Below are 27545 nucleotides of genomic sequence, written 5' to 3'. Positions count from 1 at the left end.
GCACGGCTCAGCCGAGCCGATGCATATGCGACCGGCTCGACTGAGCCGCTTGGCCATGATCGGGAGCTGTATGGGCTATTGTGAATAGCCCGTACAGCACCCCCTCGGTTCTCCTGAACCGAAGGGGTCCTGGGGCCGAAGCTAGCCGAAGGATCGGCCGAAGCTACGGCCAGATCCCTCGGCAGCTTTGTGAATAGACCCGTATGTTTTGCCTGGAGGGAATCAGATTTGCTTGATTCATAGCTAATCACAAACTGGTGTAATTTTCCATAACTGAGATATCAATAGAAAAAAAAATACTGGCTGACAAACACCACAGTGACCTAGAAATAGGCACATGTTGGCAAGCAACAGAGATAGCTCACCAACTGAAAGAATGGCTAGATCATCTATGTTTGGTTGCAATATTTATTGCCAAAAGGTAGCCATTTTTAAAGCAATAAAAATAAGTATTATTAAAGCTAAAGTGTATTCTTACTTGCATTGTGTGGTGCTTTGTGCATTTCTTTCAGATTTGCGCAGTAATCCAGCAGGAAACTTTTCCTTTGTGAATGCGTTTCCTGTAAGCATGGTGTGTTTAGCAGTAGTAAAAATTCCATTTAACCTTAGTCTTTGACCTTGAATGGATTACAATTGCTTTTAAAAGAGAGTGATGTACTAGAAGGTAATTGGGTTTGCTGTGAAAATATATTTGTATATACTACACCCATCACCTATTCTGAAAAAAAACCACCTAATCTGACCGCTGTCTTCTGTACAAATTTAAACAGCAGGTTGCTACAGTACCTTAAAATTATCAGGGTCACAAAAAATTAAGACGATATAGACAATATATACATTAGACAAATATCACTTTTTAAAAAGGACATTATAAAAAAAATATTTTTAATAAAAAAGGTATATCTACTGACCTTTTTGCCATATAAATTTGATAGTGGGATATAACACATTGTCTGCTTAGCTGTAGAAGTACCCTTGAACACAACCTAATTTAAGGACTCCCTTACAAAATTAAGTCCACCGTTTTTTTCCATGCACAGTGGAAACTATAGACTATTGGTTGAAAACTCTCAAGCTTTCTTTAAAGACCTTAATTTGAACTAAATTAGTCTGCTGTAGTCATACTCCCTTCATAAAATTTTTGATTTTTATACTGCCCTGGTAAAAACAGATATTGTTGGGCAACCATCGCCTATGGGTTATAAAGAAGAATTGTTGGTAAACATAATCAGTGCATGACTACATGCTGACCAATTGCCTTTTTTGTCGTATTTACTGATAACTCAATTAAATTACATGAGATAATTACAGTATTGTACACCTCTGACCTCTTCCATGGAGAACACAATGCAATATAAGGTCAGCTACTCTCTATAACTGCAATTATCTGACTGAATTATCTTTGTGTCAAGTGCACATTGGTATGGTACTAATGAAGAGAAAGTTGTAGTTTATTTTTTAATATGTTTGAAAGTTTTGTATAATACTTAGTGGAACATGCATTAAGTTGACACTCAGCTGGTACCAGTTGGGTCACCCCCAAAGGGTTAGGAGATGTGAAGCATCAACTTGGAAGATTATATTCCTTGAGTGTATATACCCAGAATATTCCGCTCTGGCAGACTATTCAAGAAGTAAATTATAACGATCTCTGCATCTATCCAAGAACCCTTTAGTTTTATGCATGCTACATGGTGATCTGTACTTGAATTATGCATTGATGATACAGTTTAATCAGGTTATTGATAGGAAGGCTTTGTCAGCGCAAAACCATTATAATTCTTGTCATCATCTGAAAACTAATATAACAAAAGGAATGAAGGCCACAGAAGCCACTTGAAAACAGCTGGTGACTTTAAAACTATAGACTCCAAACTAAAAAAATAAACATTCTGAAGTTTTTTTTTTTAGTGCCCCAGAAAAATAACAGCAGTTAGAATGTGGAAATTTCAGTCACATTTGAAACTAATTGGAAGCAGATTAGGATTCTGCCTCAGGGGAATGTTGTCAAACTAGGAGCTGGAGCAAATGAAGAAAGAGGTGAAAAGTATTGTGAAGAGCTGACAGATTTACAGTGCTTAAGGCAATAAACGGGTACTAGATGAAAATGAATATGCTTTACTGTAATGCATGCAGTTCTGTCAGTCACATCTGAGCAATAACAGCATATGACCTGGAAACAATGTTTTTTAACTTATGGAAAAAAGGCAGAAGTGAGGCTCAAGCAAACACTCTGGTCTGCATGTTAAGCAAAATAAATGGCAATACAATACTGTGCAAACATAGTACAAGCCAAAGGAGGAAAGCAAAGAGGGGACCTAATGGAAAGTATTATTTTTCCTATTTAGGGTTTTAGGCCAATAAAAGAATTACCATGTTTCTCATTAATTGTATTGATTGTTTGTGTAAACAATATTAGAAAGCCTAAGGAGACTCAGGCACAATACCAGCAATGGCATTTGCAAATCTGTAAGTCTGTCAATTTACTACTTAAACTGTAAAGTAAAAATGCCCTTTTCTTGTTTTAAGTTTTGGATAGAGTGGACATGTGTAGGTTTGCATTGTATTCTGTGTGCCCGCAGAGAATTCAGTCTCTCCATTTGTCCTAAAGATCACTGTTACCAGGACTGAAAGTGAGGAAAAATCCAAATTATTGAGTTCATGTTCTCATGGGGCACTTGTGACAGCCTGTGTAAGAGGCAATTTATTTTGCTATAGAGAGTTTTTCTTTCACTTCCTGTTGTGTTTATAGGACAGGAAGTGAAGAGAAATCTTCCCTATGAGACAAATATAGCAAAAACAAATAGCAGGGCTTCTAACTCATCCCTATCCAATGCAAAATGTAAAAAAAGGGTCTATAGAAATACTTTACCAATAAAAGTTGTTTCCTGAAGCATCCACTGCTTTATTAGCTGCATACTTTAGAAGGAAGTAAGTCACAAGAGGCTCTTTAACATTTGTATGGGAAGATCGCAAGGTAGTCAAAAACAAAAGAAAAATGATTTTTTTACGTGATGTGCAGACTTGAACATTGCTTGAAATAATGTGGTAGTGTAGAGCCACCATTGTAAGTAATCTCAAGCACTTCTGTGTGCCAGAACCCTTTATTTTCATAGATTGGTAAATATGCAATTTGCAGATTATGACCGTGACATACAGATTTCTTATCCTCTTTCATCATTGACAAACCAATCTGAATATATTCATTACATTTTCTGTGCGTATGTATGTATATATGTATGTATGTAGGTATGCATATTATATTATACACAGATACATACACACACATTCACTCATATCATATCAGTAGGCACAGCAAAGCATATAAATGCCATCAATACATGTTACATACACACATATCCCCTTAATTATTCTATTAAGTGTACAGATTTTTTTTAGGCAAAGTTAGGACCGGAATAATATCCCTATGTAATAAAATGGTGATTATTCCATTATGAAATTCTTCCACAGCTGCTATTTGTGTCCCGTACAAAGCAGCTACAACAACTTTAAATGTTTATTTTATTTACATCAGTGACCGTAATAGCAGAGAAATCCCAGGCAGAACACACAAGAAAAGTGCAGCTACACTGCAGTTATAAGTCTATAATAAAGCCCAGATTTGATAGCATTATCCATGTAGTGTGGTGAACCACACACAAACAAACAGCTCTGTATGAAGAATGAGAACCAAAAGACCAAACTCTTCCAATGCAAACAACATTATTGCTTTTTAACATCAGCTGTGCAAAATTAGCCAGCCAGAGAGGTAAAAAGAAAATTCAAAACAAATTTGGCCTGGCAGAATATTTTCTCAAATGAAACTAGGGGTTGCCAAGTACAATACATCACTTAGTTAACCCCTTTATATATGTTAATAATTTGTCCTATTAAAAAAAAGTGATCCCAGAAAAGCAAGAACTCACAGTTCCTGTATACCCAATTCCTTCCTCTAATTCACTACCATGGCTGTAATATTAGCAAATCCAGGATAATGTCATTATATTTAGAGGAAATTCTGGTTAAGGGGGCAAATACATTTCCCTGACTGCTCCATGTCGGCATACGAGTGGGTACAGGCTCCGCCCCCCCATCTGATAGGACTAATAGCTCATAAATTTGAGCCTCCCCCCAGCCAATGTGTTCCTTCTTTTTCCTCCTATTGGAGTCTGATAGGATGGTGGCGGTCGCTTACCTGGCTGAGGTAAATCCTTGGCTTTCCACCCCTTCTCTGGATCCTGGGTGTTGTCCTCTCTCCATATCCGCTGGTGGATCTGTAGAGAAGCCTCTCTACTGGTCTCTGAGGCTGTGTTAGACCGGTAAAGCCAGTTCACATATCGAGGGGGAGGCAGGAGCTGTCCTGTATGGTGGCTTGCGGCTGGCAATGGCGGCGCCTGTGTTCAGTGTACACGGGGGCGGGGTCTGTGGTATGGAACGCATGGATGCATTCCACGCCTCGCTCTGATTCTGTGCGGCGCATGCGCAGTGCGGCGGGCGCTGTTGGGGGCGTGGCGGCTTAATGTCATTTTTTCTTTTTAAACGGTAAGCCGCGAGGTGTTTGCTCTGGCCGGTGTTCTGCCTTGCTGCGCGTCTGTTCTTAAAAAGGTCTTCTCAACGGCTGGCTCTGGCTGTAAACCGGCTTTTGCCTTGGCCACAACCTCTAAAGCTCTTGAGGTTTGGGCCGACAACGCTGAGTCCGCCGTCACCAATGATCTTGGTAAACCCGAGATTCTGGAGTCCCTCAGGAACGTCAAGCTGGCATCCACATTTGTTGCAGAAGCAGCCATAGATGTGGTTCACTCCCTGGCGAGGGTGATGCTCCTTTCTGTGACCGGCCGACGAGCCCTATGGTTGAGGCCTTGGGTGGCTGACCCCACCTCAAAACAGGGGTGGTGCCGCATCCCCTTTAATGGTCATTCTCTTTTTGGCGATAAGCTGGACACGGCTATTTCGAAAGCAACTGGTGGAAAATCGGGCTTTCTTCCCCAAGACAGGCGCCTCCTACGACAGAAGAATGCTCGTTTCCGGGGTAATGCCCAAGGGGCTTTCAGGGAGTCAAAATCCTATAAGCCGGGTAAGCAGTTTCGTAGGCCCTGGAGGGTCTCTTCGTCTTTTTCTAAAGCCAAGAAGGGTCCGTCTACCTCTACTCAGGATCGCCAGCAGTCCTTTTGAAATGTCGCCCGCCCAGGTCTGCCAAGTGGGAGCCAGACTGACCAGGTTCGGACGGGTCTGGGCGGACCATATAGACGACCGGTGGGTGTTGAACACAATATTGAGGGGTCATTCATGGACCTTCTACCCGGGACTTCTATCTGGGGGCACGAATAGATACGACACGAGCTTCGGTATCACTTCCTCCGGAGAAGCTGCCAGTTCTCTTTCAAAGGGTGTCGGCAGCTGCTGCAGCTGCATCCCTCACTGCTGCCCAATGCTTCAGCATAGTCGGCACGATGGTTGCGACCATTCGTATGGTGCGATGGGCCCAATGGAGGTCCCGGCCTTTCCAATCGGGTTTCCTAGCGCAGTGGCGGTCGGAGCTCCTGCACCAGACGATTCGGGTCAGCCGATCAATGAGAGAGAGTCTCCGATGGTGGCTGCACAAGCCCAATCTACTCGTTTGTCATTCTCTGCTTCCAATCCAGTGGATTGTGATTTACTCGGACGCAAGCGAGTCCGGCTGGGGGGCGACGTGCCAGGGCCTTTCGGCTCAGGGACGTTGGCACTCCCCCTTGAAGGGCATGGTCTCCAATGTACTGGAGCTGAGGGCAGCCTTCCAGGCCCTCCTGGCCTTCGGGCCTCACATCCGGTCCCACTCGGTCCTTCTGAAGATGGACAACGTCACGGCGGTGGCCTACGTGAGGAGGCAAGGGGGGACTCGCAGTCTCGGGCTTCTGTCGGAAGTGGCACCGATTATGTCATGGGCACAGTCCAATCTCTTGAATCTCACCGCCATGTATGTGCCAGGCCGTCTCAACCTTCAGGCGGATTACCTCTCCAGGACTCGCCTAGACAACAACGAGTGGTCCCTATCACGCCTGACCTTCCAGAGTTTGACGAGGTGGGCCTTTCTTCCCCAGGTGGATATGTTTGCGACTCTGGAGAATGCCAAGCTCCCGAAATTTGTCTCCAGGTTTCCGTGTCCCCGAGCAGTAGCGTCGGATGCACTCACATCGGAGTGGAATTTTCAGACGGCATACGCCTTCCCACCCATTCCGCTCATCCTCGCCTTCTTGAAGAGACTCTGTGGGGAACGAGTCATGATTCTGGCGGTGCTTCCCAATTGGCCGAAACGCCCCTGGTATCCGCTCCTGCGGCAACTCGCGGTGGGGGACCCCTTCCCGATCCCAGTGTCAACAGACTTGCTGACCCAGGGTCCGCTTCTCCATCCTGCTCCCGCAAAACTCTGCCTGATGGCATGGACCTTGAAAGGCGGCAGATGAGGGGTCTGGGGTGCTCAGAAGCTGTACTGGATACCCTGTTACATGCAAGAAAGGTCTCCACCAACCGTACCTACAACAATGTTTGGGTAAGATTCGTGGACTTTTCAGCCCTTCATGGTTTTTCACCTGAGACTCCCCAGGTGTGTCATGTCTTGGATTTCCTGCAAAAGGGCCTCGATCTACATCTGGGCCTCAGGACTTTGAAGGGTCACGTTTCTGCCATATCTGCCTTCACGGGCATCCGGTGGGCTACGGACCCTCTGGTGGTGAAGTTTTTTAAGGCAGTTCTGAGAGTCCAGCCTCCGAGAAAACCATTGTTCCCCAAATGGGACCTTCCCTTGGTCCTCGACTTCCTGGCCTCTGCGGAATTCTGTACGGACTTGTCTCTCTGGAGGCTGACATTGAAAACGGTCTTTTTGGTAGCTATCTCCTCGGCCAGGAGAGTATCCGAAATTGCTGCACTAGGTTGCAAGGAACCAGTCACCACCTTCCTGGCGGATCGGGTGGTGCTGGTGCCGATGCTGGGATTTGTTCCGAAAGTCGCTTCCTGCTTTCACATCAATCAGGAGATTGTTCTGCCCTTCTGTGACTCCAGCGGGACCGATCAGCTGGCTCGCCTGGATGTTGGCAGCACCTTACGATCCTACCTGGATGCTACGATGTCTTTTCGGAATTCGGATCACCTGTTCGTGATTCCTGCTGGGCCCAGGAAGGGCTTGCGAGCCTCCAGTAGGACTATCTCCACCTGGATGGTGAAAGTGATTACCCTAGCATACGGTGCTATGGGGTTGGCAGTTCCAGGGCATACGACAGCGCATTCGACCAGAAGTATTTCAACTTCCTGGGCAGCTATGAGCGGTGTCTCGCCGGAGGTGGTCTGCAAGGCGGCTACATGGTCCTCGGTGCATACCTTTATGCGGCACTACTGTGTTCAGCCGGCAGCCTTGACGACGGTCGAGTTTGGCCGTAGGGTTGTTGCCTCTTCTTCTGTATGCAATTAAACTACTAGCATTCCCACCCTTGTGTATTTGCGAGTTATTTCCCACTGGTATGCCGACATGGAGCAGTCAGGGAAACACCAAATATCAATATATTCTTATTAAATGTAAATAAAAAATAAAAATAGTGTAATAGGATCTGTATACCACACCAATTAATGTTATAAACAAAATAAAAACAAACAAAAAAGTCCTGTTTAAAAACCTGGCAGATGTAATGTAGGCCATTCACATGTGGCAAATTTTTTCCAACAGATGCAACTGATAGAAAAAGGCAATATATGGGAAGATGGTTGAGAAAAGATGGTTGCGAAAACAACAACTGAACCACATCAGTTCCTCTAAGTAGTTTTGGGCAGTGTCCACAATTCTCAGACAAATACGCAGGGTCTGTCTCATGTTAACCCTCATTTACTAGGCAAATAGTTGTGGAAGAACCTTTCTAGCAGACTGAATCTATCAGACCATCTCCACCAATATTCATGGGAGAAGGGCTACAGGAGGCTGTCGTGTGCATGCTATATGGTACAGTGATGCTATTCTGTAGTTGACCAGGTGCTTATTACTGTAATGGAAGTCCACACCTGACTGTTGCATATTTAATGTGTTTCTACATAAGTCCAGTTATCATTAACAGTTGAAAATTGTTGAAACAACTTCTGTAGTGTCATAATTGCTATGCAAAAGCCCTGACACAACACAGAATCCCTAACAAATTCTAAATAGCCAGTAATGGTGTCTAGGAAAAAGTCTAACTGTAAGAAGATAACTCAACAAAGTAATTTTTTTTACACTGAAAACAAACCTTAATGAAGTGAAATACTTGTTTTGCTTTTTGAATATGAGCATTGCTACACCCAGAATCAGAATCAGACACACACACACAGTTTTACATCTGATAAAACAAGAACCTACTTCCCTATTATGCTATGTCAAAAGATCTGTGTTTTCCCTTTTGTTATAGCTATGACAAACCCTCCCTGCAGCTTCAACATTAACATGTCTGTTGCCTGTCAGACCACTCAAAGATAATGTCATTTATCTCAGGGTGGCACAAGACCAGTCATTAGCCTCAATAAAAGGCCTCAAACAAAGGCCAGATGATGTTTTCTTTTTCAAGGCTTGTATGCTGGCAGGTCACAGTTGTAATGGATGAATGACTAAAATTTAAGTTTGTCTAAAAACCTTCTCAACAGGAAACAAAATGTAGAGACACATAACATTTTTATTAGCTGATTTGCCACTTACCAGACCACAAGCCTAAACATTAATTTGCCCATTGAACATTTGATAGGATGTAAACCTCATACTCATTGATTGCCATTTTCTGAAGAAATAGCATGATAGGCCATGCTATTCAGAAATCAATTAAACTAGAAATTATCCAAATCAAGAAAATTATTTCATTGGTGCACATTTTGTAATAAAACTATACGCAATAGCAGTCAAACACAGGACATAATAAAACCCTTGTGTGGCTCAGTATATGATGGTGAAAATTAAAGCAGATGTACCGTTTGTAGAAGAATAACATTTACCATCTCTGTATGCAGTTAGCATATATACACAGCCAGGACATTTAAGTAAAATTGTAACAAATTCAGGACAACGTTGGACTTATTCCAGTAGGCTAGTACATTTAAAGAAAAGGGGCTCACAAGTTGCATGTGTTAAACTATCCAGTGTCACTGAATGGTATTATACCCTCATTGGTGTGGTAGGAAAACATGGGGGGGATTCTTTCAGTAATGCATCTGAATTACATCAGTTGTGACCAAATCTTCACCTCATTTTCAGTTTAAACTTCCTTCCCTCATGCCATCAGCCTACACACCATAATCACCATCTAGGAGGTTTCAGAGCCACAGATGTTTTTGGGGTTATTTCTGACACCGGGAAGAGCTGTGTAGGTTTCAGTTCCTAGACACTTCTTGAACCAGGACTTCTGGGAGAGATCTGAAGATTTTGGATACACACATGCATATTATTTATACATGCCACCTACCATACCAATATACATAGACTACCTCTGGCTAAGTTGTCTTTATCATTTAGCATTTTGCCCCCAAAGCAACCCAAAGTGCATTTTAGGTCAGAATACAACCTTGACATAGCCTATCCGATTTAAGAACACTCATATACTGGCTAAAAGGGTAGAAAATAAAGCATATACATATCATTTAAAGGGTTCACTGATTATCACTGAAGTACAACCAAAGCATCCTGTATGACAGTCTAAATAAGTCCAAAATCAAAATACTATGTAATAGCCAAGATGCAAAGCCATGTTTTTTTTAATTGCAGATGAGTATTGCCCTTAAAAAAATAACTCTGCCATAAATTAGTAGTAAATCTCTAAAATCCTAAATTCCAAATACACTTAAAACAAGACTATGGCTATATTGTACTATGGCTAGTAAATCTTCCTGTCACACTATAGGGGAAAATAAGCAATAAACAATCTCTCACAAAGTAAAGTTGTTGTTTTTTTTTATAAAAGGCTATCTTTTTCAGACATTCATTTGATGTCAAACTGAATATTCTAACTTTGCGTGGCACTTCTGATGTCACAACCAATGTTTTGGGTCTTTTTTTACACATTTTTTTGAATATATAAAAGTGTTAATTAATAATTTTGCTGTAACATTATTATACACTACCAAGGAAACCCAACTAAGGTCTTCTGCTTGGCTTATTGTTAGGCACCGATATTTAGCAGTGCATTTAACTGCACTGCACATTATGCAGATGTAAGAACTAGCTGCTGTGAAGCCTCAACAGATTTTGTATTTCAATTATAGCCAGTGACCTTTCTGACCCACTGCTTTAGTCTGAATAAACTACACCTTATGTGCAAAGAATTGAAAAGACACACTATAATCAAGACCATCAATTAATTAAGTAAACTAGAGTTGGACTTTCTACAAATGGAAAAGCAGTTTTCCTGGCTTAAATAAATAATCCAATAAAATATTAGACTTTGACACTAAAAATAAAAATGGAATATGCAGTTAAATCTGTTCTTTATCTTGAGTGATAAAGTGTTGGAAGCCAGTAAATTCACAATGACTGCTCAAGATATAATGTTACCTACTGAACTTTGTAACCTAGCTCTTGAGAAACCTTGCTTTGATCAATCAGATATTCAAAATCCCAGGGTCCAAAGTTAAGTCTCATTGTTAAATCCTTGGGCATTACAAATTCAGGAACACACCAAACAGGTATCAAATAGAAAATGAAGGGAAATGTTTCTTAGGTGTACAAAGAAACCATAAACTCCAACCATTTGTTATTTAATCCTTCTAAGATCATTACATCATATTCAGAAATGAAACTGACCATCTTGAGAAAAAGGACTTTCTTTTAGGTATTACTTTCATCAATAAAACATTACATCACAAACAAACAATTGTGTTTGAATTAGGAGTGTCAATCTTACAGGCCAACTTATTAAGGCAAAGTGCAGTAACACTTTGTGCAGTAAGTTTAATTTTTTACTCATCTGCAGTAAAATTAAATCTAATTGGTCACCATGGGCACAACTACATGTTCTTCGAAATTCCTTAACTAATGGTAGAGGAAATGTATCAACCAAAGATAGTACATATTGCACCATCCAGCACAAATGCTAAACTTAATGTATTTATTTGAATGATTTTTCTCTCATTTACTATCACTTCATCAAATCATGAGGCTTAAATCATTTAAATATAAGACAAGTTATTTGCCATGAAGACAGATATTTTCAGCAAAGTGACCGCTATTATCAGCTCTCATTGGTGGTTACTACTTAAAATAATGGCTTTTAAGGCAAAAATTGAGTGCTATAGTGACTGCATGGTATGAAGGATTCTAAACAATTATGCAAGATTTATGAATCATTACACACTAATGGTGTCAGCAAACATGCAAATTTTGGCTAGGAATATGTAACTTTTATTTCCAGTTGCATGGGTTACAAGCCATAACGTTTACAGATTTGCATTGTGTGAGACAGAACATTTATAAATTGGTATGTACAATTTTGTCTCTTTGGTCCACTTTCCAATCTGGACCTACCTAGTTTGTTGGCTACCAAATTGGTAGAAGGAACTAAATTACTAATGTTTACTTTTACTCATTGATTAGAATGATGGAGAAGAACAACACATTTTGTAGAGTTTACCCTAGGACCTCTTAGGCAGCAATTTAACTGTAAAAGTTGCACTTAAAGCTTTGTGAATAAAACCTTATGTAGGTTTTATCTCTTAACAAATGTATCTTTAATTTTGGCCACATGACTGTAATGTTCAAATCCCTTTGCACTAAACTAAAAATAATGGTCACATTTTTGAAAATAAGCATCCTGATGTAAGTGTTTTAGCTTTGAGAATCGAGTTTATAGGCTTGATTCACAAAGCTTTAACACCAGGGTAAGAATCTTCATTTTCAAGGAAGTGACATTTATTTTCAGTCTAATGAGCCTGAAAATTATAGTCATATGGCTAAATAAAAAATCCTTATGCTGGTATTAAAGCTTTGGCAACTGAGCTTATAGCACCTGTTCCACAAGGTCTAATTGGATGACATGTTTAATAAATTCTTACCTTTATCTTTAACCCCAGTGTAATGAACAGCCTTTTGAATAATCTTTCTGAATCATGCTTTTATGAGAAATTGGAGCTAACAAAACATTTTAATCCTTATGTCAAATGAAAACCTAACATGAAGGATAAAAAGTATTTGATTATGAAGTACTAAGCATGCACCCAAATAATTATATAGTAAAAACCTGTATATTTAGCAGCAACCTATCTTGGAATTTTAAGAATTTAAAAAGTACACCTATCATAAAGGAAATATGGGAGCTTATATTGCTGATTGCTTCTGAAAATGCAATAAATATCTGGCTTTAAGACAAAGCCACTTTAATTTATTATGGTCAGAGTTTCTGGCCCAAAACAAGTATGCAGACTAGTAAAAAGTCAGAGGAACAAAAAGTTGAAACAAAAAGGTCAGCATGATGGCCAGGCAACTAGCAATTTCAAAAGGGCTGCTGAGCAATACAAGGCTGCATGAGTTTCTCATAACTGGTTTCAGAAAAGCTTTCTATCTCCGAAGCATTCAAACATAGTAGTACCATCATATTCTGCCCCATCAGCAATTTCAAACACACTCCTTCTCTCCCCAAAATGTGCATCCTATGTAAACTAAACAGTCATGTTACTGATATGCAGAATTTTGACTTTTGTCAAAAGTTTAGCCCTCATTTCTGTCTAACTACGCCTCCTGGCTGCTGATGTAGCCAGAGAGATGACACTCATGACAGTCACAGGAAGTGCAAAAGTGTCTGATGCAGCTGATGACAGCCTGACTTTATTTCTTTAATGTGCAAGATGGTAGCACCCAATGGGGAAATAACTAGGTCTCTGGGACAAACTGGAACAGGGTTTTTGGTCACGAAGAGTGGGGACACATGACTGTCACAGGAAGTGGAGAAATGCCTGATATGCAGGATAACAGTCTGACTTCACCTTCTCTATACTGTGCATGGCACCTCCATGGGCTTCTGCAGCAAAGGTATCAGTAGGCATAGCTTGGAGAGCCACAAGCTGGGCTACACCAAACATGTTTATGTTCCGTTACAAGCTGGATGTTTCCTCAAAGACATCAGAATCTTTTGACTTCAGTTTTTACCTCAGCTTTACCACATTAAAATAACCTATTGCAGCATTTTCCTGTGTGGTTTCTTTGATTTCCCCTTGCCCTTTTGGTGTTGCTGGCTATGTTCTGTAGGTGGGCTGACATGAGGTGCCAGGGATCGGAAAAAATTGTTTTGATACTTTTTCCTTTCCTGACATCTTCTCATATCATGCAAGTGATCCCCTTGTGGTGTCATGAGTACTTAGGGACTGATTGTAGGGGTAAGAATGTATCTCCCCTTTATTTGCTAGTAAGGAGTTCTGCTTGGGTGAGGGGAAGATCTGACCCATAAATGGGCTGACATGAAGAGATTACAGAAAAGGAAAAGTATGAAAAATTAGCAAAATAATATTCCAGATACTTACTTTTTAGTTGTTTCTTTGGAGCAGGATTTTACACAGGATTCTATGGGCAGCTTTGAAAAGATGGCAATGTGCAGATAAGGGGCAGGCTGGAGGGACAATACTGAGAGACAGTGCATTTACATACAAGGTCTTGACATCTTTAACTGGTAGGACAGAGATTCAGGCACATCTAGGTAACAACTATTAATGATATCTGCCAGCACAGTACAGACAGCAGCGTTCCTAGATGTCTCCCTGCCTAAGACAGGGGAGAGCCTCACGATGCACATTCGGGGGGGCAGTTAGTTGCTCTTGGTGCATGTCTGGGGGGGGGGGTTCTGCTGCATGTTTCAGGGAGGTGGATCAATAAGCTGGGAGGGACACTGGCTAGAGCATCAGGAGGTTGCTAAGAGTTCTTAGAAACCTGGGACGCTCTGGCCGGAAAGAGGGCAGCAGGCACCCCTGCCACCCCCCAACCATGACCCAATGAGATGCCACCTAAGGCAACTGCCTGAGGCTGCCTCATTATAGGAATGAGACAATTATGGCAAACGCAAATCCCCAGCCCCCTCATAACCATTGCATAGCAATGGAGAACAAAATAGATTTTTCAGTCCCGGAGTTTTCGGAAAAGAGTATTTAAAAAGCTAAGTAGCATTTTTATGCATAGTTATGCTATGTGAATGGAAACATGTAACAAATATAAAGTAGGGGTTATCCCAATTTGGCTGCAAAAGTGGACATATACTTTGTATACTTATATACTTTATATAAGAAAACACAGCAGGGGTCATTTATCAAAACTTGAGTAGACAGAATCTGGAGAAGTTGCCTATAATAACCAATCAGCTTCTCTCTTCAGTTTGTTTAATTAAGATTTGAAAATGAAAGAGAGAGGCTGATTGTTTGCCATGCACAGTTGCTCCAGATTTTGTCTGCTCCAGTTTTGATAAATTCCCTTCTCTGTATTTTATATGTTTATTTGGGATTACCAATGTGTACAAGAAAGTCAGTGGGCTCAGTGACAAATTTTAATTATTTACTGTATTTACAAATGACACAAAGTGTAAATGCTTATTACCTTGTTTTGTGACATTCTTAAAATGAAAAACAATCACAGCAGAAAAAACGTTTTTTTTCCTAGCCTAGATAGAACTTCCATTATCATTGGTTACTCAGCTCCTAATGATTCTGAAGAGTCAAACAGCCAAGATAAGTTATCACAAGAATCTGGCTGGTTCAAAAGGAAATATTTGCTTGAGGCAAGGAAGGAAAAAAAAAGCACACATTGTGATGTAAAGCACAACTTCACCCTTACAAGGCCAGAGAAAGCTATAGCAACTGCTTTGTAATTGAATTCACTCTGGAGTTAATAACTGCAACCATAAAAACACAACAATAGCTACAAATATACTTCTCACACACACATTTTATCTCCGAAGAAGTATTGTGAAAAGAATTATTAAGGGAAACAGGGAAACCACAGCATGCTAATCTTTGTTGCCATGACAGCAGCCTTTCAGATACTGAAATGTACAGATTGCCAGCTAAACAAAATTGTAGATTGTGAACATTTGGCTGGAAGATTAAAAGGCTAAAGGGGATATAAAAGGGCAGTACCTCCCACATTCCGGGAAGCCACTAAATCCAATCGAAAAGACCTGACTCCTTAACCAGTGCTATTATAATCACTGGATTAGGGCAATTTATCTGGACTGTTAAGGCTGATTAAGAAACTGCGCATTAAAGATTATTGACAGACAGAATACCTATGGTAAAAGAGCTAACATATAAACAAAAGGGCGACAAATGTATTCAGAGTGGAGAGATTGTCTCTATAGAATGTGATTATTTTTCAGAATCTAACCCTAATGTATGACACACTCAACTGTGTGCTATTTTCCTTTTAATACATCAAGTGGGGACATGACATAATTATAGTGAGTCATTACAAAAATTGCAGTCGAAGGTTAGGAGCTTCTTATTAACACAAAAAGAATCCTTCTGCCAATATAAAGAAAAACATTATGAATAAAAAAAAAAGATGGCAATGCTGCCTTCATTAGCGATTTTAGATTAAGCAAGATTATTTAGTGTAAGTGTTAAGCAGTGCATCAAATAATGAACACAGAATACATAATCACCACAGTACTTCAATTCACGAAGGAGAAAAAAAAAACAAAAAAAAAAAACACAGGGTTCACAGCCTGTAGAATGCATTTGACCCTTAATTATCAATCAACAAAAGCACTAGTTCCCCAGAGAAACCTTACGCCCTCTGGATAACTGCTAGTAAATAACCTGCCTCAATGAGCAGCAAGAATAGCCATTCTCCATAACCAGTCCTAACATTTGATTTGCTCATGTGCTTTCAGGCTACTTAGCATTCACACAGTTCAAGACAGACTGGTTGAAATCAAAGGAGTGTCTGAAACAGTGCTGTCTTGCATTTCTTGAAATAGCTCTCTAGTTACATCGTTAGAGGGAAAGAAAAAAAAGAAAATACATTTTTTCACAGTGCATTATTATCTAGTACAGCTCTGCCAATGCAAGAGGATACACGAGACACCTCCCCCACCCCATAGGCAAACAGAGCAGATTATTGTAACCATGTCATCTCTCACTGGTTGTTTATACTCTAGCCTGTTGTGCAAATAGAGCTGGCTGCTACAGGCAATAAGGATTATGAGGGAGGGGGGTAGCATAGTAGCTACATTAACACCAGATAAACATAGGAAACAAAACAAAGCCAAGGAAATTAACTGCCCTAGAAAAAAAGAAGAAATAATGCAAATAAGCAAGATATTGTGTGCAGGCAAAGGAAAAAGGCACAACTTGCTCATTGTTTAACAATAAAAAAGACAATAGCAGTATCTAAAAATAAACAGAGGCCATAACATGCAATGATAAAACAAAGATTTGCTATGGGCATGCCAGCATTTCTTCAACCTCAACATGTGCCCTGCCCTTACATGCCTTCTTCTGCCAGGGTAGTAAAAGTTGAACATGGTGATTTTTGTAGGGATCAAAATGAAAAGCCACAATATGTAAAGTTTAAGTCTCTTACCTTTTCTGTTTTTAACTTTTTGCTTCGTCTGTGACTTTCTTCATCATCCTCTTCCTTTTTAGGCAATACAGAGGTCCCCATAATCCCTGAATCAACTGAATTTTTAGCCAACTCCCCTTGAAGGCTACTGCCACAGTGGAAAGGGCTACTATTCCCAGGGGTCTTGCCACTTCCAAATCCGTATAAATGCACAACTGCCTGGGTATTCACTCCACTGTTAGCATGCCCAAGGTCATACAATTTATTAGTGCTGTCCTTTCTAGACCTTCCAGAATCCTTATCCCTTTTGGAGCCCCTAGTGCTTTGGCTTTTTCCTCCAGTCCTTTCCTCTTTGACATTTTTCCCACAAGTAGTATTAGCTGTGAGGCCAACTCCATTGGTGTTTGGGCCCAGTGCAGTACTCATGCCAACTGCTGACGCCACTTCTCCAAGGCGTCCTGCTTCCTGCTGCCGTTTACCAGTGCTGCTACTAATTTCAGGAATCCCATACAAAGATGCAGAAGGCAATGACTTATTAACATCCTTAGAAGCTTTACTCCTTTTCACTTTTGATTTGCTTGTCTCTTTGTGGCTGTTCCCTTGGGGCCCCGAGGGCTGCTGCACAGAGGCAAATTTGAGACTGTCAGCCAATGTGGAGGAGGTAGAATTAACTGGTCCACTAGGTGCCAAGCAATGTCCACTGTCCTTGGATGCACAGCCACTGCCTGTTGAGTTGCTCATCTCAAATTTCTGTCTGTCCTTCTCCAAATCAGCATCCAGATCGATAATCAAATTTCCAACACCAATTTCCCAATCATCTCCACTGTCATAGACATCAACTGCATTTGAATCCACACCTTTACATATAGTAGAAGTGCTTACTGACATCCTGAACATAAGACTGAGAGTATTACATTCCCATAAACTTGTTTGCAAAGAAAAGTTGACATTCGTTGATTTCCATGGAGCAGTGTCACAGTTCAAAAAATAAAATAAAAAAATAAATAAATCCAATTTATTCCATGGAAATATTAGGTATTTTGTCCTAAGTACTTCAATAACTGTCCAAATGTGACTTTCTGCAGTTGGATTACACCTCCTGTGGGGGAGGGGAAAGAATCTGGGTTATACATTCATATCAACAAGATATAATGAAGACATAGACATGTGTTTTATGGGACCTTGGATGTGGATTCATAACAGCACAATATTTTTACTTGCAATGAGGCAATAAATAATAAAAACACATCCAAATCATAACATAATGTAAAAACACCTTGCAGCAAAATGTATCAACTAAATTGCTTAAATGCTTGAGAACAGTCATGAGGGAGAGGGAGAGAAAAAAATCAAATTGCAGCGGGATCAGGCAGCAGAGAATTGCTAAGTGTGGTAAATATAGTATTACTGACTGCACAGGAAACTGATTAAGACATACACTTTAAGTGATCTGCACCAAGGTGGCCTCGGTGACCGCAAACAAGGCAGCTTTTGAGAAAGATGAGTTAAAGGGATATTTACAGGGACAAACCGTATGCAAGCATCAAAGGGATTATAGTAAATAGAGACTTACCTTATTACTCCTGTTTTGTCATTTTTTATTCCTTAATAAGGCCACCGGGAAAGAATCCGACAAAGCGTACAATCAGTACAAGCTGCCCTCATTTTATTTAAGCACCACTGATGAGGCAGAAGACAGCAAGTCATGTATCCCAACCAGAGGGCAATCATGTAATTCGCAAGATCCCTTCTCAAGAAAAACATCAGATTTGGGTTTTTTCCCCTTCTATTTTCCTCTCTTGTCAGTCTTCCCTCCTTTGAGTTTTTTTACATTTGGGATTTAAACTGAAGACAGAAACACTAGCCGAAATGGTCTTAAAATTTCAACCATGGAAAAATAAAAAATAAAAAAAATCAATGACATGCCAAAAAATGCACGGGAGGAAAAAAAAAGTTGTGGGTTTTATTTCCTTGCCATCACTTCAATCACGTCTTTCCTTTAAACAGAGATTTCACAGCCATCCTGATCAGTTAAGTAATGATCCCTATGAACAAACCTACAGGCGTCCGCTTGTAACAAGACAGAATGTGCTAACATCGGGATAAATTAGTGAAAGGGAGAGAGAGAGGGGGTGAAGAAAGAGAGAGAGAGGGAGAGAGAGAGAGACAGAAAAAAGAGGGACTGAAACTCTGGTCTGGATTCAGCTCCCTGCTTACTCAGGAAGTGGCATTTCCCACACCCTCCCCCAACCACCAGTTTTCCTGACAAATCTGCTTTCTTGAACAACACATGAAGAGCAAAGTAGGAGGGGGTGCTGCCTGGAACACTGATGGCTCTGAGATCTGATAAACCTATTATCAAAACATTTTTAAGTGTGATGTTCAATCTTCAGAGGGAGGTGAACCTTATCCTCTGTGCACTATAATTTGTTTGTGCTGCTTCAGCAAGTCATGGTGGGATTTAACTGCTTCTATGCAAACTACACCAATCACACAGATCAGCAATTGCAAAAAAATTAAATAATATAAATAAATAAAAATAGTATTTGATATCAGTCAACACTACTTCATTTAATTTCCCTTTTCTCTTTATCTGTGCCAGCGAAATGATCTCTGTGCATGCTTAGTATTTTTAATTAGCTGACATTCTCAGTTAAAAAGCTGTAATGAATTGCTGATGGATTGGAAGTCTAGAGTGGTTTGTTAGAAATGGAAGAGGAGAGGGCAGTGGGGGGATGGGCGGCTAGCAACAAGCAGCCATCTGAAAGCTACAGCAGCTATTTTGTTTCGGCTCAGGCTTTTACATCACGTGAGGATCAAGGGCTCAATTGCTTGTCGTGACGTGAAAACACAAAGTGGGTGACAGGCAGTATCAGGGAAATGCTCATCTCTCTCTCTCTTCTTTTTTAAACACGATCCTCTTTAGGCTGTGCTTCTCTCCCTTCCTCCCCTGCCATAACTATTACTCATGAATGTGAAACAGTTCTCTCTGCAGCTGTACATCTGTGTCTCAGGGAGAAAAAAAATGAGGCAACGTGCTATGCATGCATACGAGGTGTGTGTGTGTGTGTCTCAGGGTAATATATATATAAGATATCTCAAAGCCAAATGTTTCCTTCATTCCGCACGTGTTAATAGAGCTGATTTTAGGAAATAAAGATCAACAATAAAAATGTAAACCTGGTAAAAATGTGCTCTATGGGCATGCCATCTTTTTTTAATATTAATTACAAGTCATCTCTATATATTAATGGCACAGGGGTTTTCTAGATAACTAAAGGGCTAAACATTTCCGCCATCCCACACGTTTTAATAGAGACGATTTTAGGAAATTTAGGAAAAAAAATCAACAATAAAAATGTAAGCCTGGTAAAATGTGCTGTATGGACAAGCCATCTTTTTTTGCATATTAATCACGAATCATCTCTATGTATGGATTGTATCAATGGCATTGGGGTTTTATAGATAATGCAAAGCTAAATGTTTCCTCCATCCCACACGTTTTAATAAAGATGATTTTAGGAAATTAAGGAAAAAAGATCAACAATCAAGACGTAAGCCTGGTAAAATGTGATGTAAGGACAAGTCATCATTTCTGAATATTAATCACAAGTTTTCTCTATGGATTATATTAATGGCACTGGGGTTTTATAGATAACTCAAAGCTAAACATTTCCTCCATCCCACACTTTTTAATAAAAACGATTTTAGGAAATTAAGGAAAAAGATCAGCAATAAAGATGTAAGCTTGGTAAAATGTACTGTAAGGACAAGTCATCCTTTTCTGAATATTAATCAAACGTTATCTCTATGCATGGATTATATCAATGGCACTGGAGTTTTATAGGTTTCATAGATAACTCAAAGCTAAATATTTCCTCCATCTCACGTGTGCTAATAGAGATGATTTTAGGAAAAAAGGGGAAAAATTAACAATGAAGATTTCAGCCTGGTAAACTGTGCACTATGGACAAGACATCTTTTTTTTAAGTGTTATTCACTTGTCATCATTATATTATTAATGGCACTAGGGTTTTATAGATTTTTGAAAGCCAGATGTTTCCTTCATCCCACACGTGCTAATAGAGCTGATTTTAGGAAATAAAGGCGAAAGGTCAACAATAAAGATTTAAGCCTTGTAAAATGAGCTGTATAGACAAGCCATAATTTTTTTAAATATTAATCAAAAGTCATCTCTGTGTATGGATTCTATTACTGGCAGTGGGGTCTTACAGATTTTACAGATAACTCAAAGCTGAATGTTTCCTCCATCCCACATGTGCTAACAGAGCTGATTTTAGGAAATTAAGGAGAAAGATAAACAATGAAGATTTAAGCCCTGTAAAATGTGCTATATGGACAAGTCATCTTTTTAAAATAATACTCACACATACTCTGAATGCATGGGTTGTATTAATGGCACTGGGGCTTTTTAGGCTTCACACATATCTCAAAAAATAAATGTTTCCTCCATTCTACACGTGTTAGTAGAGTTGATTTTAGGAAATTAAGGAGAAAGATCAACAATAAAGATTTAAGCCTAGTAAAATGTGCTTTATCTACAAACCATTTTTTTTTCTAATGTTAATCTTAAGTCATCTCTATGTATTGATTATATTAATGACACTGGGGTTTTAACAGTTTCCACTATGGGAGCTGAGATGGAATAATCAAATTTTGATCCTATATGCAGTGTGGGTGCATTGAGCTGGCAGCATACCCAGCCAGCAATGAGTTGCTACACACAGCACTTTCTGCCTTGTGGGCAGCTTAGTATTATATTTAGGTCTCTATTAGTGGTGTGGAGTATGTTTCCTATAACCCAGGGCTGTATGAAATGCCCTGAGTGTTCCATTGAGGCTATGCGGCACACTCACCCTTTCATTCCTCACAGCTCAGGCCGATGCAGAACAAACAGCTTCATAGTTCTTTTTACTGGACGAGTTAACAGTTCAGAATCAATCATTTGACACAGCGTTGCACACATCTGTACTTACGATCTGAATAGGATCAAGATGACCTTTGCTTCTAATTGCATCAATGTTTTATGTTGCTGCCGAGGGCTTTTTTATATACACCTATTTTGTTTTCACCTTTCTTCCACTGGTACATTACTTGTACAGTTACACAATGATTCCTTCTTAATGATCAATAACACAGCTCACTAGGCGAGCAGCAGAACTGCCTGAAATCAGAACTGGAAAAGAGAGGAAAGGCATGACACAGTCTCTCTCTACCTGAAAGGACTTTTCTTTGTTCCTAATGCCCTTTCTCAGGCATCCAATCAAAATAGAGCATTTGTGGAACTGGGCACGCTGATTGGCTGTGTTTCTTTAGCCTGAGTGGGGAGGGAGGCAAAGGAGAGCGTTGTGTGTATATATATATATAACAAACACTCATGTAAAAGGAGAAGCCAGCAAGCAGTTACACAGCATGCTGCAGGAAAAAAAATTACCCTAGCAATAAACACATGTTCCTAACTGAATTATGAGCAGTGTAAAATGCAAACCTGCTCTGCACAAAGGGATTGCCTGTCAGAATACAGCTCTGAGCACAGTCCTGACTGTGAAAAATGAATATTGTGCCAGAAAACATGTGCAATTACCGTATGTTTGGCATCCAGTCTGCCTACAAATAGAACAAGAAGTTTGTGTATATTTGCTAAAGGGTGACTGCAAGTGTACAATAAATAAGGAAGCTTAAATTAATACATACGAATTAGATTGACATTGAAATGTAATGCATTTAAGACACAGGGTATGAAAACTTGGCAGGCATGGTTCAGTACTGTTCCCATACTCATTTTTTAAACATGAAAAACTATATCATATTTCCACTCTGACTTCATAAATCATGGCCATTGTATAACTAAAACAGCTGTATACAGTATACCATGCAATCTAAATAATACCTAACAATAATCTGGATTGTAACATATATACACAGTGAAGACAAATACTTGTGAAGACAAATAGTTGAATTTTAAATTGATCTCAATATGTCTGTTCTATTTAGAATGAATGATAAGAATGAAATGGGTTAGATTGATCCCTACAGACATGTTCAATTCCAAATCCATCTTTAAAAATCACTTAGCAGATGTGAAAATAAGAGCCAAAAGAGCTCTGGCTGCTACATTCTCCTCTCCAGCACTGTCCCATGCAGGCTCACCTCTCTGTAATCCAGTGCAGGTTTGGTTCTGGGTTGAGTAATGCTCAACATCATCTAACCCACTTCCTGTGAGCCCAGGCCATCATGGGCACTTTCTCCGGGGGCATGTCACCATGCCTGCCTGGGCTCACAGTATTCCTGGCATTATGAGATTCTTAAACGAGCACCGCACTCCCCACAAGTGAGGATCACCAAAAGAGAAGAGGGCGGACCTGTGATGTCAGTGTATTGACCAGAAGTCTACAGGAGGAAAGTATCTGTAACTTGACTTAAAACAAAAGAGAGTTGCAATCGCTATGTGTATAGGTAGGTCAGTAATTCTGGGGGAATAATTGGTCAGCTAGGTTGGGTGTTTATGGATGATCACTGCTGCAAAAAAGAGGCTGGAGAATGGTTGTCTGCAAAGTCTCCTCCACTGCAAGAACACGATGGCTTTGTGGTAGGATTGCCTTTCCAATTACAACATATAAGAATAACATAAACTATAAACATGATGTTAGTTATATCACACATACAAATATCATGTTGTTTTTGTTCATAGTGAAGGAAAATGTAGTAATGAATGAATGAATGAATACTGAGTGCACTTCCAGGCATGTAGTCAGTGAGGTACTAATGCTATCCAGCAGACATTGCAGCAGTTCTAAAATGAGAAAGAACACTCAATTTACCTTATTCTGAATCCTTTGCAATCTACTGAAGCCAGAATGACCTTACATGGTCCATGGAAGTGTACATCCAGAAAGACGTTTTGCAAATTTTTATGTGATTGGTGACTGCACTTTTTGCTCTTGCCTTTTAACTGTATTTAAGAGACAAAAGGAGGCCTGTAATATATGTATATGGCTATGTATTACCAGATTACTGAAAAAGGCACTGGGGTGGATTTGCAGACTCTGCACTTGGGCCTTGCAGTAAAATGTGCCATATATTATAAGGGCAAACAGACTTTGAACTGGTAGTCCAAAGTCCAATGGAAAAAAGATACATGAGCCTCATCTTCCATCAGCAGTGCCTATGCAAGGGTGACATCACAAAACACGAGAAAATATCCTAGGAATGAGCCAAAGAATACCAAATCTTACAAGAAGACATTATTGCACTGACCAGGAGTGTTTTCTCTCAAGACTTGGGCATATTTCTCTTTTCCGAAGAATTTCCCCTTAAGGATAGTGAGATAAAACCCTGCAATGTGAAAGATGAGGGTTAGGTAAGGAGAAGTGTGAAGCATTTGGAGAAGGCAGGAGAAGTGAACAATCTAGGACAACATAGCTGAACTGGAAAAATAGCCGAGATAATTTTTCCAAATCAACTATTGTGGCCTAGATTGTTCACTTCTCCTGCCTTCTCCAAATGCTTCACCCTTTTGTGAATAACCCCCTTAATGTGCCCTTAAATGTTGGATTATAGTCTCCCAGTCCGACTATTTAGGGATGAATCATGTAATGTTCCAATATCTATAAAACAGCAACAGACTCCTGAATATCCCCATAATCCCTGTCAAATCTGTATTTACGGTAAGATAAGATTTTAATGCTTGTCAAATAATTTTCCTATGTCTATGACCAGCCTGAGTATCGTGCAATAAGAGGCTTTAGGGTCAGTCCATATAAAGGATACAGTTAAGTTATAGATAAAGTTCAATGGCTGTAATGGCCCTGGCTTACTACATGTGATAGATACTCCAACAATAAAGGTAGCCATGCACATCTCAAATGTCATCCAATTCCTGCTCAATCAGCTGAATGCCAATCCATGAGTGGCCTGAATGAGAAAAATCTTGTAATTTCTGTTGTTGTAATTCCTGACTCCTGCTTTACCTTTTTTTGTTTCTGCTTTTGAATTTTGGGTTACTTGTTCTAGCATCTTGTCTTGCATTGACTATAGCATAAAATATAGAATAACTCTCTTAGGATTGCTACGGCAGGTGTCCAGATTCAGGAAGCTAAAAACCCCATCACTAAAGGTAGCCATTTATGGCTCAAATTTCATCCAATTCCTGCTGAATCAGCCAAATTTCAGACCATGGGTGGTCTTGGCAGCCCACGGGCTGAACAAGAGAAATCTATGCATGTATGGCCAGCTTAAAGTATTAAAGTCACATTTTTTTACATATATCTACTGCTAGCAAGCAGTAGACAATTTACAAAAACATTTAAAAAAAAAAAAAGTTACCAAAGAGGTAAAAACTTACCTCTGTCTCCGCCGCTCGCTCCCGGCGGTAAAATCCAGCTTATTGAGCGGCCGTGCAGGAGAATGAGTGTGGGTGCATGCACAGTGGAGATCATCAGTGGGGAGAAGAGAAGAGACACAATGGAGGTGAATGCACACAACCATGAGCATGTTTGTTGGACAGACACCATGGGACATGAGGAGTCTGTGCTGGATCAGAGACCATCACAAGCGCTGAAGGGACTCCTGAAAACTACTGGAAAGAAGAAGATGATCGGATCAAGAGGTATCCCTTAAGGTAAGTCCTCAAATCAGCATGGGGGAGGGGACAAATGTGACTTTAATGTGACTTTCAGTTCTCCCAGACGTAATTCCTGACACCTTCTTTACCATTGAGTTTTGGGAGGACTTGTAGGATTGCTGCAGCAGCAATGCAGATTTAGAAACTTAAAGTGGAACTATAATTAAGAATAAAAAAGTGCAACCAGACAAGCTTTTTATTGAAGGATACATACTATGGGGTCTATTCACTTAGCTGCCGTAGGCAGCCAAGTGAATGACCGACCTAAAGCGAAGTGAGTCTGAACGCTGTTCGGCTATTCACTTCAGGCTGGTACGGCTGATTTCAGCCGTATATCGGGTGGCTTCGGGTCGGCCGAACATGCTCAGGATGTTCGGCCAACCCGAAGTGCAGAAGGAGTTCGACTCAGCCGATCCAACATCTGGATCGGCTAAGCCGAACCTCCGACAGGCTACTCGCTGCTGTTCAGTCTATTCTTATAGATGCCGAACAGCAGTGAGTAAATAGCCGAATGCCGCTGAGCGGCATTCGGCTCGGCTGTTCTGCTCGGTCTCTCTGTGGGACTGAGCAGAACAGAAAAATTGTTTAAAAAGTAGAAAAATAAAAATAGAAAACGATTGTGCAGAGCTAGCAGTGACAGCTAGCTCCGCCCAACAGTTTTCTATTGGCCGGCGCTTCTGCTGCCGTCAAAAAAAAGAAAACAAAATTTGGCCATAGGAATGCATTGCTAGATTCCTATTGGCTATTTCAATTTGCAAAAGCCAATAGCAAACTAGCTATTGTACCTGCCCTCTGCTGCTGTCAATCAGTAGTGGGGACCTGATGGAGAACTGCAGCAGAGGGCGGGTGCTATTGGCTATTGCAAATTGAAATAGCCAATAGGAATCTAGCAATGCATTCCTATGGCCAATTTTTCTCTTTTTTTCTATTCTGACACGGCTCCGTGTGAGAATTAAAAGAAAAAGAGAAAAAGCGGTGTTTCTCTCCTTGGCAGCCGGGAGCTGGAGACTCCCGGAGCGCCCGGGAGAGTTAGCTATCTGGAGATCAGTGTCCCTGGTTAGCTGGTAACCAGAGACGCTGATTTCACTGCAAGTGGCCAGAGCCAGCCGTAAGATCACGGCAGGCTCCGCCCAGCTGTCATAAGCAGGTTGTCGGCTGGCCAATGGCCAGCCGCTCGGCCAGCTTCGACTTTCAGCGCGGCTCAGCCGAGCCGAGGCATATGCCTCCGGCTCGACTGAGCCGCTCGGCCGAGTTTGGTAGCTGTACGCGCTATATAGCCCGTACAGCAGCCCTTCGGTTCTACTGAACCGAAGGGGTCCTGGGGCCGAAGCTAGCCGAAGGATCGGCCGAAGCTATTGCTAGATCCTTTGGCTGCTTCGTGAATAGACCCCTATGTCTTTTCTGTGATAAAGGATTCGTATGTGCCTGTTTGGCTTTTTATTTTTACAATGAAAACTGAGCTTCACATGTGCAGCTCAGTGCACAATTTCAGCATATACAGGGATGCGCATGCATGGGAGTTATTTCATCCAGACTTGGCTAATCAAGGTGATTGAAAACTCTAAACCTGTATCGAGTAAAGGTGTCAGCAACATTAAGGGAGCTTGGGGATGTAGCATTGCTGGAGGGGAGGTGAGTATATATTGTCATTAAGGACAGAGATCTCACTAAAGGTGCCCATACACTGCTCGATTCTCATACGAGAATCGCGGGAAATCCCGCGATCGTACGAGAATCGAGCAGTGTGAACGAAGACGTGCGACCGTTTCTACTGTACGGACGCACTTCTTTTGTCTAAGGAGCACGCTAGAAAACCAGCCGAAAATCGTACGATTTTGGGCTGGTTTGAACGGTGCTCGTGAGACAAATGCCGAACGGGCCGGTGTGCGCACGCGCACAACTCCCGTTCAGCATTGCAGTCACCGGAAGCCCGCCCCTCAGGGGGGCGGGCTTGCGATGATCGAGAGTATGATCTGCCTGTCCAAGATGGGCAGATCGTACGTTTTTTTAATCACTTTACAACCATCGCAAGACTAAGGTTTTGAATGATTGTGGTTTTCATTTGATCAGTGGCGCTGCAAAAATTGCACATTTAACCCAGCCTTTAGGTTCAGACTGGGCACTTGGGTTGAATGGGAATTGCTCTACCTGTCACACAAATGGAGTTTGTTGTGATTTTCAGATCAGCATGAGGAATGTATGCCATGCTTTTCAATTAAGAAAGAAACCATTCACCTGACCTCAACTTTAATTACATTTTTCTCATTAAACTGAATGTCTTTCATTTTATTTAAATACGATAAACATGCTAGCTATAATATCTACTTGGCATCTTATCTTGAAGAATGAATGCTTCCTGCCCTTTGCTCTCCATCCATTTACACCCAATTT

General features: G+C 40.7%; 1 protein-coding gene across 3 annotated transcripts in view; it reads right to left on the bottom strand.

Annotated features, from left to right (window-relative positions):
- The window catches only part of ZNF608 (zinc finger protein 608), an 89668-nt gene extending 70958 nt beyond the window's left edge, over positions 1–18710 (bottom strand). For all 3 annotated transcript variants that reach the window (XM_018571190.1, XM_018571205.1, XM_018571197.1), the window contains exons 1-2: positions 18084–18710; positions 16532–17609 (exon numbers count right to left, since the gene is read on the bottom strand). In XM_018571190.1, coding sequence (XP_018426692.1) covers positions 16532–17407 — 876 coding nt within the window. In that variant the 5' untranslated portion in view covers positions 17408–17609; positions 18084–18710. The remainder of the gene's footprint in view (positions 1–16531; positions 17610–18083) is intronic.
- Between the last annotated feature and the right edge of the window lie 8835 nt (positions 18711–27545).

This window comes from Nanorana parkeri, unplaced genomic scaffold, assembly GCF_000935625.1.
Source record: "Nanorana parkeri isolate BGI_ZX_2015 unplaced genomic scaffold, ASM93562v1 scaffold40, whole genome shotgun sequence".
Lineage (NCBI taxonomy): Eukaryota > Metazoa > Chordata > Amphibia > Anura > Dicroglossidae > Nanorana > Nanorana parkeri.
This window is presented reverse-complemented; position numbering and strand designations above follow the sequence as displayed.